The sequence below is a fragment of the Oncorhynchus tshawytscha genome, linkage group LG09, assembly GCF_018296145.1.
Source record: "Oncorhynchus tshawytscha isolate Ot180627B linkage group LG09, Otsh_v2.0, whole genome shotgun sequence".
NCBI classification, from domain to species: Eukaryota; Metazoa; Chordata; class Actinopteri; order Salmoniformes; family Salmonidae; genus Oncorhynchus; species Oncorhynchus tshawytscha.
The window spans coordinates 44329853-44354706 of record NC_056437.1 but is presented as its reverse complement, the minus strand read 5'-3'; the positions used below and the strand labels follow the sequence as shown (position 1 = coordinate 44354706).

The following is a 24854-nucleotide window of genomic DNA, read 5'->3' as shown; positions in this document are numbered from 1 at the left end:
ATAGTTGTGAAAATGAACCACATACTTGTAAAATATTGCACCAGTGATTGAAAAAAAAAAAGTAATAAAACACCCTGGGAGACCAGGAGCATGCTTTTGTATGTTACTCAATCCCATTGACATCCTACTACAGTATAACTTGTCTCTCTGTTTGCCAAAATGAATACGTTTACAGTGTATGGTAACACTTCAACTACTAATCTACTAACTCGAACCCCAACCCTTATTCTAAACATAACTCTAACCATAGCAAGCAGTTGCTTATCAACACATAATTTCTTGATAGTATGACTGTCTGCAGAGCATCTACAGATGGAAAATCCAGACTATCCAAATAAATGTGAACTAGTGTATCGATGAAAATAATTTAATGAATCGAATATACACTTAATTAACCCATTCCAGCAGTGCATTGTAAACTACACCATAACTTTCAATTGTGGCTCGTTCCTTATAGCTGTGGCTTGTGCCATATAGCCGAATGGCCTGTTCCGCTTCAAGCATGGTTTCAAGCCATTCGGTTAATAGCTTTTATTACCGTATCATAATAATACAAGTCATATCAACATTTAAAGGTTTAATTACAACCTCTGGGTTATAACATGTTGGGCATAGTGGTATAGGATAGTCTGACATTAAATATAACCCCTAACCCTAACTTGAGTTCACTGTCGGCAGCCATTTTTTGTGAAATGCTCAGTCTGAAGGCATTCGGCTATGGGTTTCAAAGCCCTATCACAATAATGCAAGTCATACCAACCTTTAAAGGTTTATTTACAACCTCTGGGGTATAACGTGTTGGGCAAAGTAGTATAGGACAGTCTGACCCATATGATGATAATCATTGTCATGTTATTTGATATACTGTATATGCTTCAGTGAAAATGAACACCATGGTTGCAATAAAACTTTAAAAGGGTAGTATATAAATGTGTAGAATGTGTTGGTTTTGCGTCCAGGCCGGTAAGTTAACCACCCTTATATACAGTTGAAGTTGGAAGTTTACAAACACCTTAGCCAAATACATTTAAACTCAGTTTTTCACAATTCCTGACATTTAATTCTAGTAAAATTCCCTGTTTTAGGTCAGTTAGGATCACCACTTTATTTTAAGAATGTGAAATGGCAGAATATTAGTAGAGAGAATGATTTATTTCAGCTTTTGTTTCTTTCATCACATTCCCAGTTGGTCAGAAGTTTACATACACTCAATTAGTATTTGGTAGCATTGCCTTTAAATTATTTGACTTGGGTCAAACGTTTCGGGCAGCCTTCCACAAGGTTCCCACAATAAGTTGGGTGAATTTTGGCCCATTCCTCCTGACAGAGCTGGTGTAACTGAGTCAGGTTGGTAGGCCTCCTTGCTCACACATGCCTTTTCAGTTCTACCCACAAATTTTCTATGGGATTGAGGTCAGGGCTTTGTGATGGCCACTAAAATACCTTGACTTTGTTGCCCTTAAGCCATTTTAAGCCCCCACAACATGATGCTGCCACCCACGTTCTTCACTGTTGGGATGGTGTTCTTCGGCTTGCAAGCCTCCCCTTTTTCCTCCAAACATAATGTTAGTCATTATGGCCAAACAGTTCTATTTTTGTTTCATCAGACCAGAGGACATTTCTCCAAAAAGTACGATCTTTGTTCCCATGTGCAGTTGCAAACTGTAGTCTGGCTTTTTTTATGGTGGTTTTGGAGCAGTGGCTTCTTCCTTGCTGAGCGGCCTTCAAGTTATGTCGATATATACTTTTGTACCGGTTTCCTCCAGCATCTTCACAAGGTCCTTTGCTGTTGTTCTGGGGTTGATTTGCACTTTTCGCACCAAAATACGTTCATCTCAAGGAGACAGAACGTGTCTCCTTCCAGAGCGGTATAATCCCATGGTGTTTATACTTCCCTACTATTGTTTGTACAGATGGACATGGTACCCTCAGGCGTTTGGAAATTGCTCCCAAGGATGAACCAGACTTGTGGAGGTCTACAATTTTTTTCTTAGGTCTTGGCTGATTTCTTTAGATTTTCCCATGATGTCAAGCAAAAAGGCACTGAGTTTGAAGGTAGGCCTTGAAATACATCCACAGGTACACCTCCTATTGATTCAAATGATGTCAATTAGCCTATCAGAAGCTTCTAAAGCCACGACATCATTTTCCAAGCTGTTTAAAGGCACAGTCAACTTAGTGTATGTAAACCTCTGACAAACTGGAATTGTGATACAGTGAATTCTAAGTGAAATAATCTGTCTGTAAACAATTGTTGGAAAAATGACTTGTGTCATGCACAAAGTAGATATCATAACCGACTTGCCAAAACTATAGTTTGTTATCAATTAATTTGTGGATTGGTTGAAAAACCTGTTTTAATGACTCCAACCTAAGTGTATGTAAACTTCCGACTTCAACTGTAAATTAGACAAGAGGATTTTCTTCTGAATAACTGGAAAGGGCATAGCCTTTCCATTCAGCTTCAGGCAACTTTGATGTAAAGCTTGTAGCAACTTCTCTCCGTCAGGGATGCGTAACTGGTGGCAGGGAAGTCAGACGCAGGAGAGCAGAACTAGGTAATAGCCGGAGCAGTTTAATTGCAAAACCAATGGCATAAAGAAATAACCAACATGGATACAAAACCTGACGTGCACCAGTAAACATGTGCACAAGCACTTACAACAAACAACTCAACACAAGGCATGGTGGGGGGAACAGAGGGTTAAATACACAACAATTAATGAGGGAAATGAAAACCAGGTGTGTAGGAAAACAAGATGAAACAAATGGAAAATGAAAAGTGGCTCGACGATGGCTAGAAGACCGGTGATGCCAAACGTCAACCGCCGCCCGAATAAGGAGAGGAACCGACTTCGGTGGAAGTCGTGACAATGCAGTTCAGTGTTGCTTATCCAGTTTTCACTAGATATATCAATGTAACACAACTTGGAATACATTTTTTTATTAAAAAACAATTCATTGTGGCTAAGTAATAATGGAGTTCATTGCAACGGCAAGGATGTCTGGGAGAAAAGAAATACAGAGGCACAATTACAAAGTGATAAATTGTAAGGTATGTTCTTTATAATCAAAGACAAAATACAGGTTGACTTGTTGGCTACATTCACAGTACATTTTGAAAAAATACCATCAAACAGATGTGTTTTTAGTATAGTGTCTGCACTGAAACACCGCATTCATTATGTAGTGTGGTAAATGAGTTTCCACATATGTACCCAAAATCTAATTCTGAACTGACTCTTTCTATGCCAGCAAAGATTCTGGTCATTGACTACAATTACTCTTTTATATTTATTGTTTTATCATGCAGTATACATCCAAAACATACATACTGTAACTACATAACATCTAATTACACTGAGTTTACAAAACATTAAGAACAACTTCCTAATATTGAGTTGCTTACCCCCCCTCCCTTTACCCTCAGAACAACCTCAATTCGCCGGCATGGACTCTACAAGGTGTCGAAAGCGTTCCACAGGGATGCTGGCCTATTGTAACTCCAATGCTTCCCACAGTTGTGTCAAGTTGGCTGGATGTCCTTTGGGAGTTTACAAAACATTAAGAACAACTTCCTAATATTGAGTTGCTCACCCCCCTCCCTTTACCCTCAGAAAAGCCTCAATTCGCCGGCATGGACTCTACAAGGTGTCGAAAGTGTTCCACAGGGATGCTGGCTTATTGTAACTCCAATGCTTCCCACAGTTGTGTCAAGTTGGCTGGATGTCCTTTGGGTGTTTGACTATTCTTGATACACTCGGGAAGCATTTAAGCGCGTTGCAGTTCCTGACACAAACCAGTGAGCCGGGCACCTAAATTCATACCCCATTTAAAGGCATTTAAAAAATGTGTCTTGTCCATTCACCCTCTGAATGCCACACATACACAATCCATGTCTCAACTGTCTCAAGGTGTAAAAATCCTTCTTTAACCTGTCTCCTCCCCTTCATCTACGATGATTGAAGTGGATTAAACAAGTGACATCAATAAGGGATCATAGCTTTCCTCTGGTCAGTCTATGTTGTGGAAAGAGCAGGTGTCCTTAATGTTTTGAATACTCTGCGTACATTTATATATTATTACCAACCTCCAGGGAATTAGACACAGGTCCTGGTGCAGTCCAACCTTCAGCTCCAGCCTCAGCCCAACCTCCAGTTAAAGGCCCAGGCCCAGCACCAACTACAGGCACTGTTCCAGCTCCAGGCCCATCTCTATCTCCACTCCCATCTCAAGGCCCAGCTCCACTCCCATCTCCAGCTCTAGGCCCAGCACCACCCCTAGCTGCAAAAAGATATTCTAAAATAAAACATTTACTCTATCTTTTCTTAATCAGCAGACACATTGACCCAGAAAAAAAACAATAACAAGTGGTGGATGGCCATATATAGTAAAGCCCACCGTTGCCCTTTAGTGAGAGCAGTGACCACAGTGGGTATCTGTTCAAAGGGAATGTCCTGATTGTCTAAAGTAATGGGCCAAGTCACTGCCTGTACTGTATATGTCAATGTTGTTCATATCAATGACCAAGACATTACAATTCTGCATTGAAACACTGTAGAGAGCATTCATTGCATCTTACTTATTGTGAACTTGATGCCACGGCCTGCCTCCAAAATGGAAGATAGTTGGTCCATGCCATAGTGGGAGGGCTTTTTCAACTCTATCCCAGCTGGCATGCCCTCTACTTCAATGACCACCTGCTTGGCAGCCACAGTCATACATGGAACTCTGCCCTGTCCATCTGCTTCATCTAAACAGAAATCGAAAGAAGGCTTTAGTGAAGGAAGATCAAGTACACACATTATTCCAAGCTTCTACCTGTGATCCAGAAATCTGCTTACTTGAATATCAACAATGTAAAGCAACAAGGCACAGCTACCACATATGTTTTTATAAATCAAACATCAGCCCTTTTTCGTGGTTTAGTGGAATTTTAGTGGTTACATTTTTTAAGCCTGTTTTAAAGCGGAGCAGGTCCGTTATTTCTGAAATTAGATGTAAAAAAAAGACAATATCTAAAAATGCTTATAGAAAAAGAGTTGGCGAAAAAATGGAAATCCTTCTGTAAGAAAAATGCCCGTTCCCTCTCTCTAACTATCAAAGACAAACACATTACTTTTTTAAAGTAAATGTTTCAAAATGTCATGATTTACTATTGTGACCTTATTGTATACATTCCCACAATTGATTTCAGCCATCTTAAATTATCTTTTACTTTTACTGCCTTCAGGTTCCCCTTCAACTCCTGACCGTAGCTTGTCTGCCTCCTCACTGTAATGGGCTTTTGTGGCAGGTGGTAATGCCTGCCATTTGACCTGTGTACCTGCCATAACTTCTGACATACAACAGAAAACATGACAATGTCAGTGACATTGTTTTATCAATCTATTCTATCAAGGCATTACTACGACAAAACATTTACTTGCTGAAACAAAGTAGAAATATGTGTCAGATGGAGTCAGTTGACTTTAGAAACTGTTGTTAGACCCATAAAGTTCTGAAGAGAAACACCTCTGATCATTCATCTAAAAAAGTATAATAATTAACCTACATCAAAGACACACCAATTGAGAAATGCGTGCAGTCCACAATACTTGAATGCTCTCCTTGCTCTTGTAATTGCAAACAGGTAATTCAAGCCAAAAAGGCACAAACCTTTAGCTTTAAGGTGGTCCCTCATAAACAGGTTGTAAGCTGACACATTACGTTTGTTGAGCTTAGTTTTGTGTTGAGAGACAGCTTTACTCTGGGCCAGCTTTACTCTTTCATTCCCTAACCAGTTCTAGAGGAAACAATAGGAAGACAACACAATAGTAAATAATATTGCATCACATTTTCAAATCAGAGTAATTGTACATAATAGTTTTTAAAAAGAGTAAACACAAAAATATTGCTCCAGAAACTCAGCTTTCTATCTTGCAGATGATTGAAAAAGGAGCCTGTCACGCCCTGGCCATAGAAAGGCTTTTATTCTCTATTTTGGTTAGGCCAGGGTGTGACTAGGGTGGGCATTCTATGTTCATTTTCTATGTTTTATATTTCTTTGTTGTTTGGCCATGTGGTTCTCAATGCTACCGACCCCCCTCAGCTCCCAGCTGTGCCCTGGACACCATTTGTGAATTGATCGCCCCCCATCTAGCTTCAGAGTTTGTTCTGTTAGGTGACCTAAACTGGGATATGCTTAACACCCCGGCAGTCCTACAATCTAAGCTAGATGCCCTCAATCTCACACAATTCATCAAGGAACCCACCAGGTACAACCCTAAATCTGTAAACAAGGGCACCCTCATAGACGTCATCCTGACCAACTGGCCCTCCAAATACACCTCCGCTGTCTTCAACCAGGATCTCAGCGATCACTGCCTCATTGCCTGTATCCGCTACGGAGCCGCAGTCAAACGACCACCCCTCATCACTGTCAAACGCTCCCTAAAACACTTCTGTGAGCAGGCCTTTCTAATCGACCTGGCCCGGGTATCCTGGAAGGACATTGACCTCATCCCGTCAGTTGAGGATGCCTAGTCATTCTTTAAAAGTAACTTCCTCACCATTTTAGATAAGCATGCTCCGTTCAAAAAATGCAGAACTAAGAACAGATATAGCCCTTGGTTCACTCCAGACCTGACTGCCCTCGACCAGCACAAAAATATCCTGTGGCGGACTGCAATAACATCGAATAGTCCCCGCGATATGCAACTGTTCAGGGAAGTCAGGAACCAATACATGCAGTCAGTCAGGAAAGCTAAGGCCAGCTTCTTCAGGCAGAAGTTTGCATCCTGTAGCTCCAACTCCAAAAAGTTCTGGGACACTGTGAAGCCCATGGAGAACAAGAGCACCTTCTCCCAGCTGCCCACTGCACTGAGGCTAGGTAACACGGTCACCTCCGATAAATCCATGATTATCGAAAACTTCAACAAGCATTTCTCAACAGCTGGCCATGCCTTCCGCCTGGCTACTCCAACCCCGGCCAACAGCTCCGCCCCCCCGCAGCTACTCGCCCAAACCTCTCCAGGTTCTCCTTTACCCAAATCCAGATAGCAGATGTTCTGAAAGAGCTGCAAAACCTGGACCCGTACAAATCAGCTGGGCTTGACAATCTGGACCCTCTATTTCTAAAACTATCCGCCGCCATTGTCGCAACCCCTATTACCAGCCTGTTCAACCTCTCTTTCATATCGTCTGAGATCCCCAAGGATTGGAAAGCTGCCGCAGTCATCCCCCTCTTCAAAGGGGGAGACACCCTGGACCCAAACTGTTACAGACCTATATCCATCCTGCCCTGCCTATCTAAGGTCTTCGAAAGCCAAGTCAACAAACAGGTCACTGACCATCTCGAATCCCACCGTACCTTCTCCGCTGTGCAATCTGGTTTCTGAGCCGGTCACGGGTGCACCTCAGCCACGCTCAAGGTACTAAACGATATCATAACCGCCATCGATAAAAGACAGTACTGTGCAGCCGTCTTCATCGACCTTGCCAAGGCTTTCGACTCTGTCAATCACCATATTCTTATCGGCAGACTCAGTAGCCTCGGTTTTTCAGATGACTGCCTTGCCTGGTTCACCAATTACTTTGCAGACAGAGTTCAGTGTGTCAAATCGGAGGGCATGCTGTCCGGTCCTCTGGCAATCTCTATGGGGGTGCCACAGGGTTCAATCCTCGGGCCGACTCTTTTCTCTGTATATATCAATGATGTTGCTCTTGCTGCGGGTGATTTCCTGATCCACCTCTACGCAGACGACACCATTCTATATACTTCCGGCCCGTCCTTGGCCACTGTGCTATCTAACCTCCAAACGAGCTTCAATACCATACAGCACTCCTTCCGTGGCCTCCAACTGCTCTTAAACGCTAGTAAAACCAAATGCATGCTTTTCAACCGTTCGCTGCCTGCACCCGCACGCCTGACCAGCATCACCACCCTGGATGGTTCCGACCTTGAATATGTGGACATCCATAAGTACCTAGGTGTCTGGCTAGACTGTAAACTCTCCTTCCAGACTCATATCAAACATCTCCAATCGAAAATCAAATCAAGAGTCGGCTTTCTATTCCGCAACAAAGCCTCCTTCACTCACGCCGCCAAACTTACCCTAGTAAAACTGACTATCCTACCGATCCTCGACTTCGGCGATGTCATCTACAAAATTGCTTCCAACACTCTACTCAGCAAACTGGATGCAGTTTATCACAGTGCCATCCGTTTTGTCACTAAAGCGCCTTATACCACCCACCACTGCGACTTGTATGCTCTAGTCGGCTGGCCCTCGCTACATATTCGTCGCCAGACCCACTGGCTCCAGGTCATCTACAAGTCCATGCTAGGTAAAGCTCCACCTTATCTCAGTTCACTGGTCACGATGGCAACACCCATCCGTAGCACGCGCTCCAGCAGGTGCATCTCACTGATCATCCCTAAAGCCAACACCTCATTTGGCTGCCTTTCGTTCCAGTTCTCTGCTGCCTGTGACTGGAACGAATTGCAAAAATCGCTGAAGTTGGAGACTTTTATCTCCCTCACCAACTTCAAACATCTGCTATCTGAGCAGCTAACCGATCGCTGCAGCTGTACATAGTCTATCGGTAAATAGCCCACCCATTTTTACCTACCTCATCCCCATACTGTTTTTATTTATTTACTTTTCTGCTCTTTTGCACACCAATATCTCTACCTGTACATGGCCATCTGATCATTTATCACTCCAGTGTTAATCTGCAAAATTGTAATTATTCGCCTACCTCCTCATGCCTTTTGCACACAATGTATATAGACTCCCCTTTTTTTTCTACTGTTTTATTGACTTGTTAATTGTTTACTCCATGTGTAACTCTGTGTTGTCTGTTCACACTGCTATGCTTTATCTTGGCCAGGTCGCAGTTGCAAATGAGAACTTGTTCTCAACTAGCCTACCTGGTTAAATAAAGGTGAAATAAAAATAAATAAAATAAAAAGAGGCAGCTGTCTTTCGTTGTCTCTGATTGAGAACCATACTTAGGTAGCCATTTCCCACGGGGTTTTTGTGGGTAGTTGCTTTCTGTTTTTGTGTCTGCACCAGACAGAACTGTTTTGGTTGTTCTCTTTGTTTGTTTTCATTTTAGTGTTCAGTTTCAAATAAATAATATGAACACGTACCACGCTGCACCATGGTCCTCACCTTCTTCCTATGAATGCGTTACAGAGCCCTTATATTACATGAATTATCTGCGTTGTGTCACAACCAGAGGGTAAGTGAGGGGTGTTTTGAATCTAGGTTTTACCAGGAAATATGAAACTAGAGGCAAAACACATATGTGCTGGAAAAAGTTTAAAAAACATTAAAATTATTACAACAGCAAAGGATAAGATCCAGGATTTAACCCTTCATTGTTCCATAGCGGAATTTGTTTGGGAATAATGGCAAACGTGTACGATAACACATCACAGAACATTCAACTCTTCACTTAAATACAACATAAAATATCACAGGACATACTTCACAAGACAAGGTCAGACAAACAAATACATAGAGGTATACTGTAGGTGGTGAGTTACAGTTTAGTCTTCCTGGATTTAGGAACCTGATGCTGGTTGATATGAATGACTTGTGTGCCCTGTTTGTTCTACAGTGTGGGGTTTTGAACTTTCGACCCGACGGAAGCTGTTGGTACTGGTTGTATAGTGGGTGTGTCTAAGTAAAATTGTCTGGATTTATGGATGGTTCTTGATTTGTAGAGTGATGGGATGCTTTGAGACTTGACACTGTCAAACCATGCCACCCAAGGAAGCAGAAGGTTAAGATGCTTTCAATTAATGTCGTAAATAAAAGGTGAATCATCAGTAAGGGCATAGGAAGTTTCCTAAGTAATCCTAAACCAAATGTTTTGCCCAGAATCCAGGGAGAAATTACAAAAAGACAAAACCCTTATGTTAACAGAATATAGAACATTAATGACCCTCACCTCCACCATACTCTCCGACAGGCCAGTTCTGGTGGCTGCCTCTGCCAGCAGGTCAAAAAAGGCCTTCAATACCCCTATTTGATCAGGAAAATGTACGCTCTTCTTTGACCTAAGAATAGAATGACACTTGTTAAGACATATCCTAATCCAGTGCTATATATGGATCAGTATACTTATCACAGATTTCATATGAGAAGTGGGCCATAATCAGCTAAGAAATCACTAAGGCATAATACAAGATTACACACAAGGTAAGCCCCATGGCAGAAAATACTGACTTCATATTATTCACATCCAGCCATTGGTACTGTACGATGCAATAAGGCATGTTTCAGTATAAGCTTTGTGCCCTTAGCCATTAACACACTAAAAACCTACTCTACTGACTATTGCTAGGACTCACTAGTGAGGTTGTTTCCATGATATGTTGGCTGATGTGGTACACTATTGTTATGTTACTGTGTTGCTATTGACATGGTGATTTTGCTTCTGTTTGTAAATAACTTTGTAACAACGGGCCGTAAAATCAGAACAAGCTTCACCAAGAACATTTACACGTGCCAGGAATTTGACCTGGTGATATGGTGCTGATGTACAGTAGATGGGTTATACGAATATTATAATAATATTACAAGGGCTCATGTATTCAAGGATGTTGTGCTGGAGTATGGTGATGTTCAGCTTGTCAGTTGCACCAAAGAGCTAGAGAAGGAGCTTGAGCCAGTACAATGCAGATGGCTATATTTTGCCACCCTGCTCCCCAGCTCTACTCTCACGTTTTTGGCCATGGATGGACACTTTAATGGAATGTAGATTGGTAGCCACAATTTCTATCTCTACTTTGCACATTCTTCCACTGCGAATCTACCATTCCAGTGTTTTACTTGCTAAATTGTATTTACTTCACCACCATGGCCTTTTTTTGCCTTTACCTCCCTTATCTCACCTCACGTTGTATATAGACTTATTTTTCTACTGTATTGACTGTATGTTTGTTTTACTCAATGTGTAACTCTGTGTTGTTGTATGTGTCGAACAGCTTTGCTTTATCTTGGCCAGGTCGCAATTGTAAATGAGAACATGTTCTCAACTTGCCTACCTGGTTAAATAAAGGTGAAATATATATATTTTTAAATCACATATTTAGCAGATGTTATTGTAAGTGTAGCGAAATGCTTGTGTTCCTAGCTCCAAACAGTGCAGTAGTATCTAACAATTCACAACAATACACACAAATCTAAAAGTAAAAGAATGGAATTAAGAAATATATAAATATTAGGATGAGCAATGTCAGAGTGACATTGACTAGAATACAGTATATGCATATGAAATGAGTAAAACAGGATGTAAACATTATTAAAGTGACCAGTGTTCCATTATGAAAGTGACCAGTGATTCCATGTCTATGTGCATAGGGCAGCAGCCTCTAAGGTGCATGGTTGAGTAACCGGGTGGTAGCCGACTAGTGAAAGTGACTAAGTTCAGGGCAGGGTGCTGGCTAGTGACAGCTATTTAAAAATCTGATGGCCTTGAGATAGAAGCTGTTTTCCAGTCTCTCGGTCCCTGCTTTGATGCACCTGTACTGAGCTCGCCTTCTGGATGATAGCGGATGAACAGGCCGTGGCTCGGGTGGTTGGTGTCCTTAATGATCTTTTTGGCCTTCCTGTGACTTTGGGTGCTGTAGGTGTCCTGGAGGGCAGGTAGTTTGCCCCCTGTGATGCATTTGGCAGACCGCACCACCCACTGGAGAGCCCTGCAGTTGCAGGCGGTGCAGTTGCAGTGCCAGGCGGTGATACAGTCCGACAGAATGCTCTCAAGAGGTGCATCTGTAAAAGATTGTGAGGGTCTTAACGGCCAAGACAAATTTCTTCAGGCTCCTGAGGTTGAAGAGGAGCTGTTGCGCCTCACCACACTGTCTATGAGGGTGGACCATCAGATTGTCAGTGATGTGTATGGCGAGGAACTTGAAGCTTTTCACCTTCTCCACTGCGCTCCCGTCGATGTGGATGGGAGCGTGTTCCCTCTGCTGTCTCCAGAAGTCCACGATCAGCTCTTTTGTTTTGTTGACATTGGGGGAGAGGTTTTTTTCCCCTGGCACAGCTGTATGTCTGGGTTTTTTTGTTCATGTATTTTTTGCTGTTCTATATTATTTTGTCTCTTGCCATTTAAGAGTCAATGCAATTCACACTGTGCCTTAAAATGTTGTACTTATCGACTAATACATTCAAACTAAAAATTTTGCCTATCATGCTGTACCAAAAGCAATTACCACCAACTCTGATTGTGTGGCAATAAAGAGTTTTGCTGCGACCAGTGTAACAGACCAATCTAATGTCACTACACACAGATGAAACATGAGACCACGACCAGTCCTTCACCGAATTCCTTTTTATCTTTTTCATGAACAGAGGCAGTCTTTCTGAATTCATAAAGTAGAATCTGTGTCAGCCATCGGTCAAAGACCAATGCGTGAGACTCCTCTCTAAACAAACACAAAACTATAGAAGAGCAAATGATGGGCAGTGTGCCCATAAAAGCCTGGGACTTGATTGGAGGCGGCAGTACAGGGTCATATTCAATAGGCACCAAACAGAACGAAGATGGACTGAATCTGCCTACCTGAACTTGTCCTATAAAGAAACACTTTTTTTTGTTTTCCATTGAAAGAGGGAATTCTGCTACGGTCCGCACCAATAAATATGACCTAGTACTTACATAGGTCACAACAGATCTACCTAACTCTCTTCCTGGAGATCTACCATCCTGTGGGTATTCAGTCCAACCCTAACCTAACATACCTGATTCAGCTAGTTGAGGGTCATGTTCCAGGCCCTGACCAAATTTTTATTTGATTTGATTTATTTCACCATAATTTAACCAGGTAGGCTAGTTGAGAACAAGTTCTCATTTGCAACTGCGACCTGGCCAAGATAAAGCGTAGCAATACGACACATACAACAACACAGAGTTACACATGGAATAAACAAAACATACAGTCAATAATACAGTAGAACAAAAAAAAAAGTCTATATACAGTGAGTGCAAATGAGGTAAGTTACAGAAATAAATAGACCATGGTGGCGAAGTAATTACAATATAGCAATTAAACACTGGAATGGTAGATCGGCAGAAGATGAATGTGCAGGTAGAGATACTGGGGTACAAAGGAGCAAAATAAATAAATAAATACCAGTATGGGGATGAGGTAGGTAGATAGATGAGCTGTTTACAGATAGGCTAAGTACAGGTGCAGTGATCTGTAAACTGCTCTGACAGTTGGTGCTTAAAGCTAGTGAGGGAGATGTGAGTCTCCAGCTTCAGAGAGTTTTGCAATTCGTTCCAGTCATGGGCAGCAGAGAACTGGAAGGAAAGACGACCAAAGGAGGAATTTGCTTTGGGGGTGACCAGTGAGATATACCTGCTGGAGCGAGTGCTACGGGTGGGTGCTGCTATGGTGACCATAGCTGAGATAAGGCGGGGCTTTACCTAGCAGAGACTTGTAGATAATCTGTAGCCAGTGGGTTTGGCGACGAGTATGAAGCGAGTGCCAACCAACGAGAGCGTACAGGTCGCAATGGTGGGTAGTGTATGGGGCTTTGGTGACAAAACGGATGGCACTGTGATAGACTGCATCCAGTTTGTTGAGTAGAGTGTTGGAGGCTATTTTATAGATGACATCACCGAAGTCGAGGATCGGTAGGATGGTCAGTTTTACAAGGGTATGTTTGGCAGCATGAGTGAAGGATGCTTTGTTGTGATATAGGAAGCCGATTCTAGATTTAATTTTGGATTGGAGATGCTTAATGTGAGTCTGGAAGGAGAGGTTACAGTCTACCCAGACACCCAGGTATTTGTAGTTGTCAGAGCCGTCCAGAGTAGTGATGCTGGACGGGCGAGCATGTGCGGGCAGCGATCGATTGAAAAGCATGCATTTAGTTTTACTTACGTTTAAAAGCAGTTGGAGGCCACGGAAGGAGAGTTGTATGGCATTGAAGCTCGTCTGGAGGTTAGTTAACACAGTGTCCAAGGAGGGGCCAGAAGTATACAGAATGGTGTTGTCTGCGTAGAGGTGGATCAGAGAATCACCAGCAGCAAGAGCAACATCATTAATGTATACAGAAAAGAGAGTCAGTCCGAGAATTGAACCCTGTGGCACACCCATAGAGATTGTCAGAGGTCCAGACAACAGGCCCTCTGATTTGACACACTGAACTCTATCAGAGAAGTAGTTGGTAAACCAGGCGAGGCAATCATTTGAGAAACCAAGGCTGTCGAGTCTGCCAATAAGAATGTTGTGATTTGCAGAGTTGAAAGCCTTGGCCAGGTCGATAAATACGGCTGCACAGTAATGTCTCTTATCGATGGCGGTTATGATGTCGTTTAGAACCTTGAGCGTGGCTGAGGTGCACCCATGACCAGCTCTGAAACCAGATTGCATAGAGAGAAGGTGTGGTGGGATTCGAAATGGTCAGTAATCTGTTTGTTAACTTGGCTTTCGAAGACCTTAGAAAGACAGGGTAGGATAGATATAGGTCTGTAGCAGTTTGGGTCTCGTGTCACCCCCTTTGAAGAGGGGGATGAACCCGGCTGCTTTCCAATCTTTGGGAATCTCAGATGATACGAAAGAGAGGTTGAACAGGCTAGTAATAGGGGTTGCAACAATTTCGGCAGATAATTTTAGAAAGAAAGGGTCCAGATTGTCTAGTCCAGCTGATTTGTAGGGGTCCAGATTTTGCAGCTCTTTCAGAACATCGGCTATCTGGATTTGGTTAAAGGAGAAATGGTGGGGGCTTTGGCGGGTTGCTGTGGAGGGTGCCGGGCAGTTGACCGGGGTAGGGGTAGCCATGTCGAAAACATGGCCAGCCGTAGAGAAATGCTGGGAGGAGGTGCTCTTATTCTCCATGGACTTTACAGTGTCCCAAAACTTTTTTGAGTTAGTACTACAGGATGCAAATTTCTGTTTGAAAAAGCTTGCCTTAGCTTTTCTAACTGCCTGTGTATATTTGTTCCTAACTTCCCTGAAAAGGTGCATATCACGGGGGCTATTCGATGCTAATGCAGAACACCACAGGATGTTTTTGTGCTGGTCAAGGGCAGACAGGTCTGGCGTGAACCAAGGACTATATCTATTCCTAGTTCTACATTTTTTTAGAGGGGGATGCTTATCTAAGATGGTGAGGATGGCACTTTTAAAGAATAGCCAGGCATCATCTACTGACGGGATGAGGTCAATGTCATTCCAGGATACCCCGGCCAGGTCGATTAGAAAGGCCTGCTCGCAGAAGTGTTTCAGGGAGCGTTTGACAGTGATGAGGGGTGGTCGTTTGGTCCCAGACCCATTACGGATGCAGGCAATGAGGCAGTGATCGCTGAGATCTTGATTGAAAACAGCAGAGGTGTATTTGGAGGGCGAATTAGTTAGGATGACATCTATGAGGGTGCCCGTGTTTACTGATTTGGGGTTGTGCCTGGTAGGTTCATTGATCATTTGTGTGCGATTGAGGGCATCAAGCTTAGTTTGTAGGATGGCCGGGGTGTTAAGCATGTCTCAGTTTAGGTCACCTAGTAGCACGAGCTCAGAAGATAGATGAGGGGCAATCAGTTCACATATAGTATCGAGGGCACAGCTGGGGGCAGAGGGAGGTCTATAGCAAGCGGTAACAGTGAGAGACTTGTTTCTGGAAAGGTGAATTTTTAGAAGTAGAAGCTCAAATTGTTTGGGTACAGACTTAGAAAGTAATACAGAACTCTGCAGGTTATCTTTGCAGTAGATTGCAACACCGCCCCCTTCGGTAGTTCTATCTTGGGTGAAAACGTTATAGTTAGCAATGGAGATTTCAGGGTTTTTGGTGGTTTTCCTAAGCCAGGATTCAGACACGGCTAAGACATCTGGGTTGGCAGAGTGTGCTAAAGCAGTGAGTAAAACCAACTTAGGGAGTAGGCTTCTAATGCTAACATGCATGAAACCAAGGCTTTTACGATTACAGAAGTCAGCAAATGAGAGCACCTGGGGGGTGGGAGTGGAGCTAGGCGCTGCAGGACCAGGATTAACCTCCACATCCCCAGAGGAACAGAGGAGAAGTAGGATAAGGGTACGGCTAAAGACTATACGAACTGGCCGTCTAGCACGTTCAGAACAGAGAGTAAAAGGAGCAGGTTTCTGGGCACGATAGCATAGATTCAAGGCATAGTGTACAGACAAAGATATGGTAGGATATGAGTACATTGTAGGTAAACCTAGGCATTGAGTAATGAAGAGAGAGATATAGTCTCTAGAGATGTTTAAACCAGGTGATGTCATCGCATACGTAGGAGGTGGAACAACATGGTTGGTTGAGGCATATTGAGCAGGGCTAGAGTCTCTACAGTGAAATAAGACAGTAATCACTAACCAGGACAGTAATAGACAAGGCATATTGATATTAGAGAGAGGCATGCGTAGCCAAGTGAACATATGGGTCCAGTGAGTGGTTGGGCTGGCTGGGGACACGGCGATTCAGACAGTTAGCAGGCTAACAAGCTAACAGTTAGTAAGCCGGAGCTAAACAAGCTAGCAGCTAGTAAAACAGGGCAAGCTAGCAGTTAGCAGGCCGGGTTAGCAAGCAAGCAGTTAGCATGGGCTAGCAGTTAGTAGACCAGTGCAAGCTAGCAGTTAGCAGACCGGGTTAGCAAGCAAGAAGTTAGCAGACCGGACAGGCAAGCTAGCAGTTAGCAGACCAGGGCCCGGCAGTTTAGCAGTTAGCAGCCCGGGTTAGCAAGCAAGCAGATAGCAGGGGCTAGAAAGTTAGCCTTTGGGGGGGGGGAAACATTGCAATGGGGGTAAGTCTGTTTTTGCCTCTTCGTGTGGTGACGTCGATAGACCAGTCGTGGAATTATTCCAAGTAGGTTCCAAGTAGCTCTAGGTAGCTAGCAGGCCGATATTGTAACCCTGGAGTATGCTTCGGTGGAAGCACAGGAGCCCTGGTCGGGCTAGCTTCAAGCTAAATTGGTGCTTGCTCTGGGATGGAAATGCTAGCCAGGATTAGTCATCCGGGATTGCGGTTAGCTAGTTGTGAAGATCCAGATGAAAATGTTCAGTTTGCGGTAGGAATCCGGGGATAAAAATAACAGGTCCGTTATGCTCTGGTTAGAGTCATGTTGTTTGAACTGGCAAGAGCATTCCGAGCTGAAGATTAGCTGATGACCACTGGCAATGGTTTGCTGACTGATATCTGGTAGTTAGCTGGCTAGCTTCAGTTGAGGGATTCCAGATCCGAAGTAGATATAAATACTTTAGGAAAAAAAAGCAGATCCACACCACATTGGGTGAGGCGGGTTGCAGGAGAGTATTTAGATGATGAGGTTTAGCTAAATATTTTAAAGGATATGCGACGAAAAATATGTAAAACGATATATACAAGGGACACGACAGGACAAAGACGCCTGACTGCTACGCCATCTTGGATTATGAATTGCAGATAATGTATTGCATCAACCAATAGATTGCTATACTGCTCCGCTATATCATATGGGTGGCATTCCTGCCTGACTACATTGCAGATGCCTGTCAGATCACGCAAAGCTTGGATAGGTGTTTAACATATCAGCTAACTAACATCATATGATATAGGAATGTACTTCACGACACCTAATGACGTGGCGCACAAACATTGGTTTATGCAACGCAAAGTCTTCAACATAATCAGGCAGGAACACCACCAATATGTGGTTAGGTGATATGTTCAACACTAGCCTCGTGTGGCCATCCTTCCAAATCTTGTCTTGGAAGTCAATAGAAATCCAGTAAGGAATTCTGGGTTGGAATGGGAGTGTAGGTTTTTGTTCAGACCCTTATCTAGCGCACCTAACTAACTGGTTGATAAGTTGAATCACGTTAGTTACTGCTGGGTTTGGAGCGAAAAAACCTACAGGATGGTCGCTCCTCAGGAACAGAGTTGGTCAACCCTGCAATAGTGATTTGGGATTTGTAAAAAAATAAATAAAAGTAGAGGCCAATAAATCATCAAATAATCTGAACCAATTATGCTAATCTGTTATGTCAAATATCGATTATAATATATCCAGAAATTCTGAAGCCATGAAGACAATCTTGACGCACCCATGCAGACCTGCGACGCGGTTGCGGCCTAGCAACGCAACCGCATCCTGGCAAGGAACGTATCCTTGTCGACCTGCATCCTGGAACGCGCCCGAGGGCTAGCAACGCAACCAAGGGCTAGCAATGTCAGTAAAGATAGTCACATGGACCAGGAGTTGCCGAAGCTCGTTCAGTGTTTCAGAGTTTAAAAATATGTTTTAAATAATTTAAGAACTGCAAATGCAATGCTCACTTATAATTTAATAATTACAATTTTGCTTCCTATGGCGGGCAAGGGAGGTCTTGTTGTCGGCCATGCTGGAAATGTGATCTCGCGTTATTGTGCCATTGTCAATACAGTACATCTACACCACGATACGAAACGTTGATTAGAACCTTCTGACTCACTTGTGAATCAGGCGGGCCCCACGGTCTGATTTAAATCGCATGATTTCTGATGCTAGTTGTCGAGTATATCGACTGATTGCATTACCTCATCCCCATACTGTATTTATTTATTTATCTTGCTCCTTTGCACCTCAGTATCTCTACTTGCACATTCATCTTCTACACATCTTAACATTCCAGTGTTTAATAGCTATATTGTAATTACTTCGCCACCATGGCCTATTTATTGCCTTAACTCTCTTATCTTACCTCATTTGCACTCACTGTGCATTCTTTTCTACTGTATTATTGACTGTATGTTTTGTTTATTCCATGTGTAACTCTGTGTTGTTGTATATGTCGAACTGCTATGCTTTATCTTGGCCAGGTCGCAGTTGCAAATGAGAACTTGTTCTCAACTAACCTACCTGGTTAAATAAAGGTTAAATAAAGGTTAAATTAAAAAAAATAAAAAGTGTATCCGGTGCGAACGCAACCCGACGTCTTCATGGGCAGTGGGAGGGAGCAACAGCCTGTGTTTTATTGGTATTTTGGAATGTCAAGTTGAATCCTGAGCTATGATTGGTTGCCTTGCCGTTTATATAGTAATGGTAGACTTATCCTTCCTTCTTTCTCTCACAACACACAAGGCGAAGAAAGGGAGGCTTCGCCATTGTTCAACTCCGATCAACATCAGCATCACCTTCGGTCAAATAATTAATTCGGTAAGAAATAGTTTAATTTAATAGTAATGTAAAAATGAAAGCGTTTTTTTTTTAGTTCACCGTAATTTATTTTGCTGACCACAAGCAGGGTAATTTTATATCCGGAAGACAAGGATGGCTAACGTAAATGAACTACTTGGCCTTGTAGTTTTAACTAATATCACCTAGTCGACAAATTAAACCTTGTAAAACTTACCTAACTGATCTAGCTTTAACTCGGAATTACTGCAATATATTTACATTTTCTATCCTATTTGATATCATTTAACTCTTAACGTTGGGTAACTAGTTAGCTTTTAGTTGGCCTTTGCTTGCTAACTAATCGGTCAACCTTTAATGTCGTGTTAACACATCACAGCTAATTATTTGGTTGACATTCGATCGACAGTTTCAAACAGTTTCTGTCACTGCGCTAGGTAACAACGTTTGTATGCGGTATACCAGGATATGGCGCGCGACCACCCTCGTGGTCGGCCTAGTTCTAGAACGTTCTAGAGACTGCACCCCGCGTGATGTGACGCACATATGGCCGTCCATAGTTCTTACTGAAGTGTAATACCGGTACATACCGGTATCTGTTGCTGAACTTGGTGTAGCAATGAGCACTATCTTGAATTAAACCGTTTTTATTAGTCGATACTTTAGTTTTGCTGACCTGATTCTCATAGGCTGTTCGGGGGACAAATATTTAACTTTGGTTATTGTGTTATATCTTATGATCTCTTTATAGCGATCACTATTTTGAGCGTAGGACTTAAAATAAAGGACGTTTTTTGTTTCTCTAGTCATTGGTATCAAATAAACTGAATTAACTTTTTGGGCGACCTGGCCGTAATTCACATGCGAGTTATAGAGCTCTCATTGAAAGTCTTAAAAGCGGTATATCTGATTGTTGCGCCATTTCTATGCTTCCGGGTCACAAGCTTCTTTTCTGCTTCTACTTTCTATTTTGTACACCAGCTGAAAGTATTTTTGGCGTTGGAAAATAATTCAGTAGTTTGCGATCATTCTCTACGCTATAGTTGCTGCATAAACTGTATTCTGGAAAATATCAGTTTTGGCAACCCGGAAATGGCTGCGGTTTTGCTTAGTGGCTTTAAATTTAACATGTTAATCCAATATCTGAACATGGGGTGGTCATATTGTTAGTATTTCAAACCCCTAATTGACTGACTTTGGCTCAATTATTTGAGGAATATTTTCCCCCGTGAGCTCAGTGCGTTTGTTGCCGTTTCTTGAGTTAAATCAGATCCAGCCTGAACTGTGCCATGTAGTAGGTAGTTTGTAACTTCCAACGTGTCAATTTCCTACATATTTGAGAACATGTGGTAATTAACTACAATGACTAATTACTTATCTACTTTTATGCCTGCCCCTAAGAGGCAAATGGCACTAGGGAGTGCCTGAGGTGGCAAAATGTAAATCTGGAACTATCCCCGACAAGGCGCAACTTCGTACAATGATTTCCTGTCCCGCAACAATGACAGGAGTGGAGGTGTTTAACTCAGTGAAGATGTCCAATACCATGAAACACAATCAGGGCTCTACCATACTAATTGACAATGTCGAAAAATACAATGTCGCATCAATTTTACTCAGTTAGGTTGAGGAATACCATTGCAAATGTGAACACGAATTTAGCCGTTTTCAAAGACCTGTCCCACATTGGAACATTCCTAGGATGGTACTTGAGTCTCACAATGTGCAGTTGGGCCTAGAGGGTTAACTAATGTTTACACATGACCAACGTATTTTGATGACCACATTGGCTTCTAGTGACTGCTGATTTTTTTACTGCATTTGTTGTATTCTCGCATAGTGTCCATTTGTTTCCTAACACCATGCTGTTCTTCATTGTCCAGGTAACATGTCTAAGGGACCAGCAGTCGGCATCGATCTTGGGACCACCTACTCCTGCGTGGGTGTCTTCCAGCATGGCAAGGTTGAAATCATTGCCAATGACCAAGGCAACAGGACCACTCCAAGCTATGTTGCCTTCACTGACTCTGAGAGGCTCATTGGTGATGCTGCCAAGAATCAGGTTGCCATGAACCCCTGCAACACAGTATTCGGTACGTTTTTACGTTCTGGTAATGTCTCCTAAAATTAGTAGATTGGTGATTTATAATTTTTGACTTTGTAGCAACGCTTGTTCACTGTGATGAAGTTTATTCCTGCCATTCGTAGTTTCCACCAGAGGTTGAAAGACCAAAGATGGCCCAAAACCTTCCTTGGATGTCTGAGTGACACGCCATTCAACTCGCTTGACTCCATATCGCTGTAGGAAATGCTAAATCTAACTGGTTGTCTTGTTGCAGATGCTAAGAGACTGATTGGCCGCAGGTTTGATGATGGAGTTGTTCAATCGGACATGAAGCATTGGCCCTTTGAAGTTATCAATGATTCTACTCGGCCTAAGCTCCAAGTTGAATACAAAGGAGAGACTAAGTCCTTCTACCCAGAAGAAATTTCATCTATGGTTCTGGTCAAGATGAAGGAGATTGCTGAGGCCTACCTTGGGAAAGTAAGTGTTGTGGCTGGTTCTGTAACAGGAAGTTGTTTTTAGTTTACCATGACTGGTCTATTGGATTATTCAAATGCATGGACATTTTTTCTCCCTAGACTGTCAACAATGCTGTTGTTACCGTACCTGCCTACTTCAATGACTCCCAGCGCCAGGCAACCAAAGATGCTGGTACCATCTCGGGGCTGAATGTGCTGCGTATCATCAATGAGCCAACTGCTGCTGCCATTGCCTACGGCCTGGACAAGAAGGTTAACTCCATTACTTGATATTTTTTGTTGTTGAAAAGGACTGCAATGCAGTGCTTATTTGCTGTGATGAAGTTTACTCCTGCCATTCGTAGTTTCCACCAGAGGTTGAAAGACCAAAGATGGCCCAATACCTTCCTTGGATGTCTGAGCGAATATTTAGCCATGTCATAGATCAGGGCTTGCTTGTACTCATTGCAAATACTGAAGGTTCTCTTCTATTTCAGGTCGGTGCTGAAAGGAATGTCCTTATCTTTGATCTGGGTGGCGGCACCTTTGACGTGTCCATCCTGACCATCGAGGATGGCATCTTTGAGGTCAAGTCCACTGCTGGAGACACTCATTTGGGTGGAGAAGACTTTGACAACCGCATGGTCAACCACTTCATCGCAGAGTTCAAGCGCAAGTACAAGAAAGACATCAGCGACAACAAGAGGGCTGTTCGCCGTCTCCGCACCGCATGTGAGAGGGCAAAGCGCACCCTGTCCTCCAGCACCCAGGCCAGCATCGAGATCGACTCATTGTACGAGGGAATCGACTTCTACACCTCCATCACCAGGGCTCGCTTTGAGGAGCTCAATGCAGACCTTTTCCGTGGCACCCTTGACCCAGTGGAGAAATCCCTCCGCGACGCCAAGATGGACAAAGCCCAGGTACACGACATCGTCCTGGTCGGAGGCTCCACTCGTATCCCCAAGATCCAGAAACTGCTCCAAGATTTCTTCAACGGCAAAGAGCTCAACAAAAGCATCAACCCCGACGAAGCTGTGGCCTATGGCGCAGGTGAATCACTGATAATCTTGTTTGCTCTGTGGCCAATGGGCTTCTATAATGAGCCTTAAATCAATAGTTTCGCTGTGATGAAGTTTAATCCTGCCATTCGTAGTTTCCACCAGAGGTTGAAAGACCAAAGATGGCCCAATACCTTCCTTGGATGTCTGAGCGACAATGGCACAGTGCGTCTACAGTAAGGTTTTTCCACGTGTCTAACCTCCCATTCTCATTTTCAGCTGTCCAGGCAGCCATACTTTCAGGTGACAAGTCTGAGAATGTCCAGGACCTGCTTTTGCTGGACGTCACACCCCTGTCCCTGGGTATTGAGACCGCTGGAGGTGTCATGACCGTCCTGATCAAACGTAACACCACCATCCCAACCAAGCAGACCCAGACCTTCACCACTTACTCAGACAACCAGCCGGGTGTGCTCATTCAGGTGAGCGGGGGCCTGCAAGAAATGTCCATTTCAGGGCAATGTTTCCTCATTCCTTTGGCCACTATCTGTGATGCCGTTTACTCCTGCTATTTGTAGTTTCCACCAGCGGTTGAAAGACAAAAAAGATTGCCTTTCTTGAGCGGTTTTTGGTGAAATGTACTTCTCATTTGAGAACCTGTGTTTTCTAATATTGACTGTATCCTCCAGGTGTATGAGGGTGAGAGGGCCATGACCAAGGATAACAACCTGTTGGGCAAGTTTGAGCTGACTGGAATCCCCCCTGCACCTCGCGGTGTTCCTCAGATTGAGGTCACATTTGACATTGATGCTAACGGCATCATGAACGTGTCTGCTGCTGACAAGAGCACTGGGAAGGAGAACAAGATCACCATCACCAATGACAAGGGTAATGTTGGATGGCATTGTAGTTCAACACTGGAAATGGGCTATGGTTACTAGCCCTGACCCCAATAGTTTTGCTGTGATGAAGTTTACTCCTGCCATTCGTAGTTTCCACCAGAGGTTGAAAGACCAAAGATGGCCCAATACCTTCCTTGGATGTCTGAGCGACAAATATAGTACAGTTGATTGTAAGTTTAGGTCAAACATTGGTTGATTTGATTATTTTCCATTAGGTCGCCTGAGCAAGGAGGACATTGAGCGCATGGTCCAGGAGGCTGAGAAGTACAAGTGTGAGGATGATGTGCAGCGTGACAAGGTCTCTTCTAAGAACTCCCTAGAGTCCTACGCTTTCAACATGAAGTCTACTGTGGAGGATGAGAAACTGCAGGGGAAAATCAGTGATGAGGACAAGACTAAGATTCTGGAGAAGTGCAACGAGGTCATCGGGTGGCTGGACAAGAACCAGGTAAGAATTTAATTGGGGTGACTTGTACTGTCTTGGACCACTTGCTGTGATGAAGTTTACTCCTGCCATTCGTAGTTTCCACCGGAGGTTGAAAGACCAAAGATGGCCTAATACCTTCCTTGGATGTCTGAGCGACATGCGTAAAATCTATTGATATCTTCAAGTCGTATGTTTTGCTAATTTTTTGCATTTCTCAGACTGCTGAGAAGGAAGAGTATGAGCACCACCAGAAGGAGCTGGAGAAGGTGTGCAACCCCATCATCACCAAGCTATACCAGGGTGCTGGTGGGATGCCCGGCGGTATGCCTGAGGGCATGGCTGGTGGATTCCCTGGAGCTGGTGGTGCTGCTCCTGGAGGTGGTGGATCATCTGGACCAACCATTGAGGAAGTCGACTAAACATTCCATTGTTTCTGCAACTACCTCCCCCTAACAAGCGAAGTTTGAAATGTGTTCTACCCTCTTGTGTCTGAGTCTTGTGACTTGTCAAGGAGTGAAATTTGAATAAAGGTTGAGGGATCACATATTTTTCAACTTTGTTTGCTACGCAACAGGGAACAGTAATTTTCTGTTAGCACAACTAAGCTGTCAAATTTCACATGTGTATTTTCTCAGTTGTCATCTGCCTTTGTCACAATGCCTTTAGGACAAAATAAAATATACGGTGACCTTCCACCTTTACTTCTAAATGTTTGAGTCCTTTACACTACTTTGGAAAAGGGAAGATGATAGGAAGGGCCATATTTTGGGTAATATTGTCATGACAAAGGGCAATCTTGCTTGTAGCTTCCCACAAACTTCCAGCTGCTAGACCCTGTAAAGATGTCTTGAGGTCCTGCATCCATTCATACCTGACCAATTTGTAAAAATG

General features: G+C 43.3%; 1 protein-coding gene and 5 non-coding genes across 6 annotated transcripts; all 6 read left to right on the top strand.

The window, feature by feature from the left end:
- Positions 1-19003: 19003 nt before the first annotated feature.
- On the top strand, positions 19004-24658 carry LOC112258001 (heat shock cognate 70 kDa protein). Its single transcript, XM_024432032.2, has 9 exons — positions 19004-19131; positions 20994-21203; positions 21450-21655; positions 21754-21906; positions 22131-22686; positions 22914-23116; positions 23324-23522; positions 23752-23984; positions 24182-24658. Exons 2-9 carry the CDS (start codon positions 20999-21001, stop codon positions 24380-24382), a joined length of 1956 nt encoding a protein of 651 aa, XP_024287800.1. The 5' UTR covers positions 19004-19131; positions 20994-20998; the 3' UTR covers positions 24383-24658.
- On the top strand, positions 21285-21378 carry LOC112259517. Its single transcript, XR_002954866.1, has one exon. It is a non-coding gene; the product is annotated as a small nucleolar RNA SNORD14 (small nucleolar RNA).
- Positions 21965-22058, top strand: LOC112259526. Its single transcript, XR_002954876.1, has one exon. It is a non-coding gene; the product is annotated as a small nucleolar RNA SNORD14 (small nucleolar RNA).
- LOC112259519 lies at positions 22756-22849 on the top strand. Its single transcript, XR_002954868.1, has one exon. It is a non-coding gene; the product is annotated as a small nucleolar RNA SNORD14 (small nucleolar RNA).
- On the top strand, positions 23593-23686 carry LOC112259525. The gene has a single exon (XR_002954875.1). It is a non-coding gene; the product is annotated as a small nucleolar RNA SNORD14 (small nucleolar RNA).
- Positions 24026-24119, top strand: LOC112259523. Its single transcript, XR_002954872.1, has one exon. It is a non-coding gene; the product is annotated as a small nucleolar RNA SNORD14 (small nucleolar RNA).
- Positions 24659-24854: the final 196 nt, after the last annotated feature.

Coding starts and splice junctions, on each gene's coding strand:
- LOC112258001 (XM_024432032.2), top strand. CDS start 20,999: ATGTCTAAGGGACCAGCAGTCGGCATCGATCTTGGGACCACCTACTCC. Junction 21,907..22,130: donor CCTACGGCCTGGACAAGAAG/GTTAACTCCATT, acceptor CTTCTATTTCAG/GTCGGTGCTGAAAGGAATGT. Junction 22,687..22,913: donor AGCTGTGGCCTATGGCGCAG/GTGAATCACTGA, acceptor TCTCATTTTCAG/CTGTCCAGGCAGCCATACTT.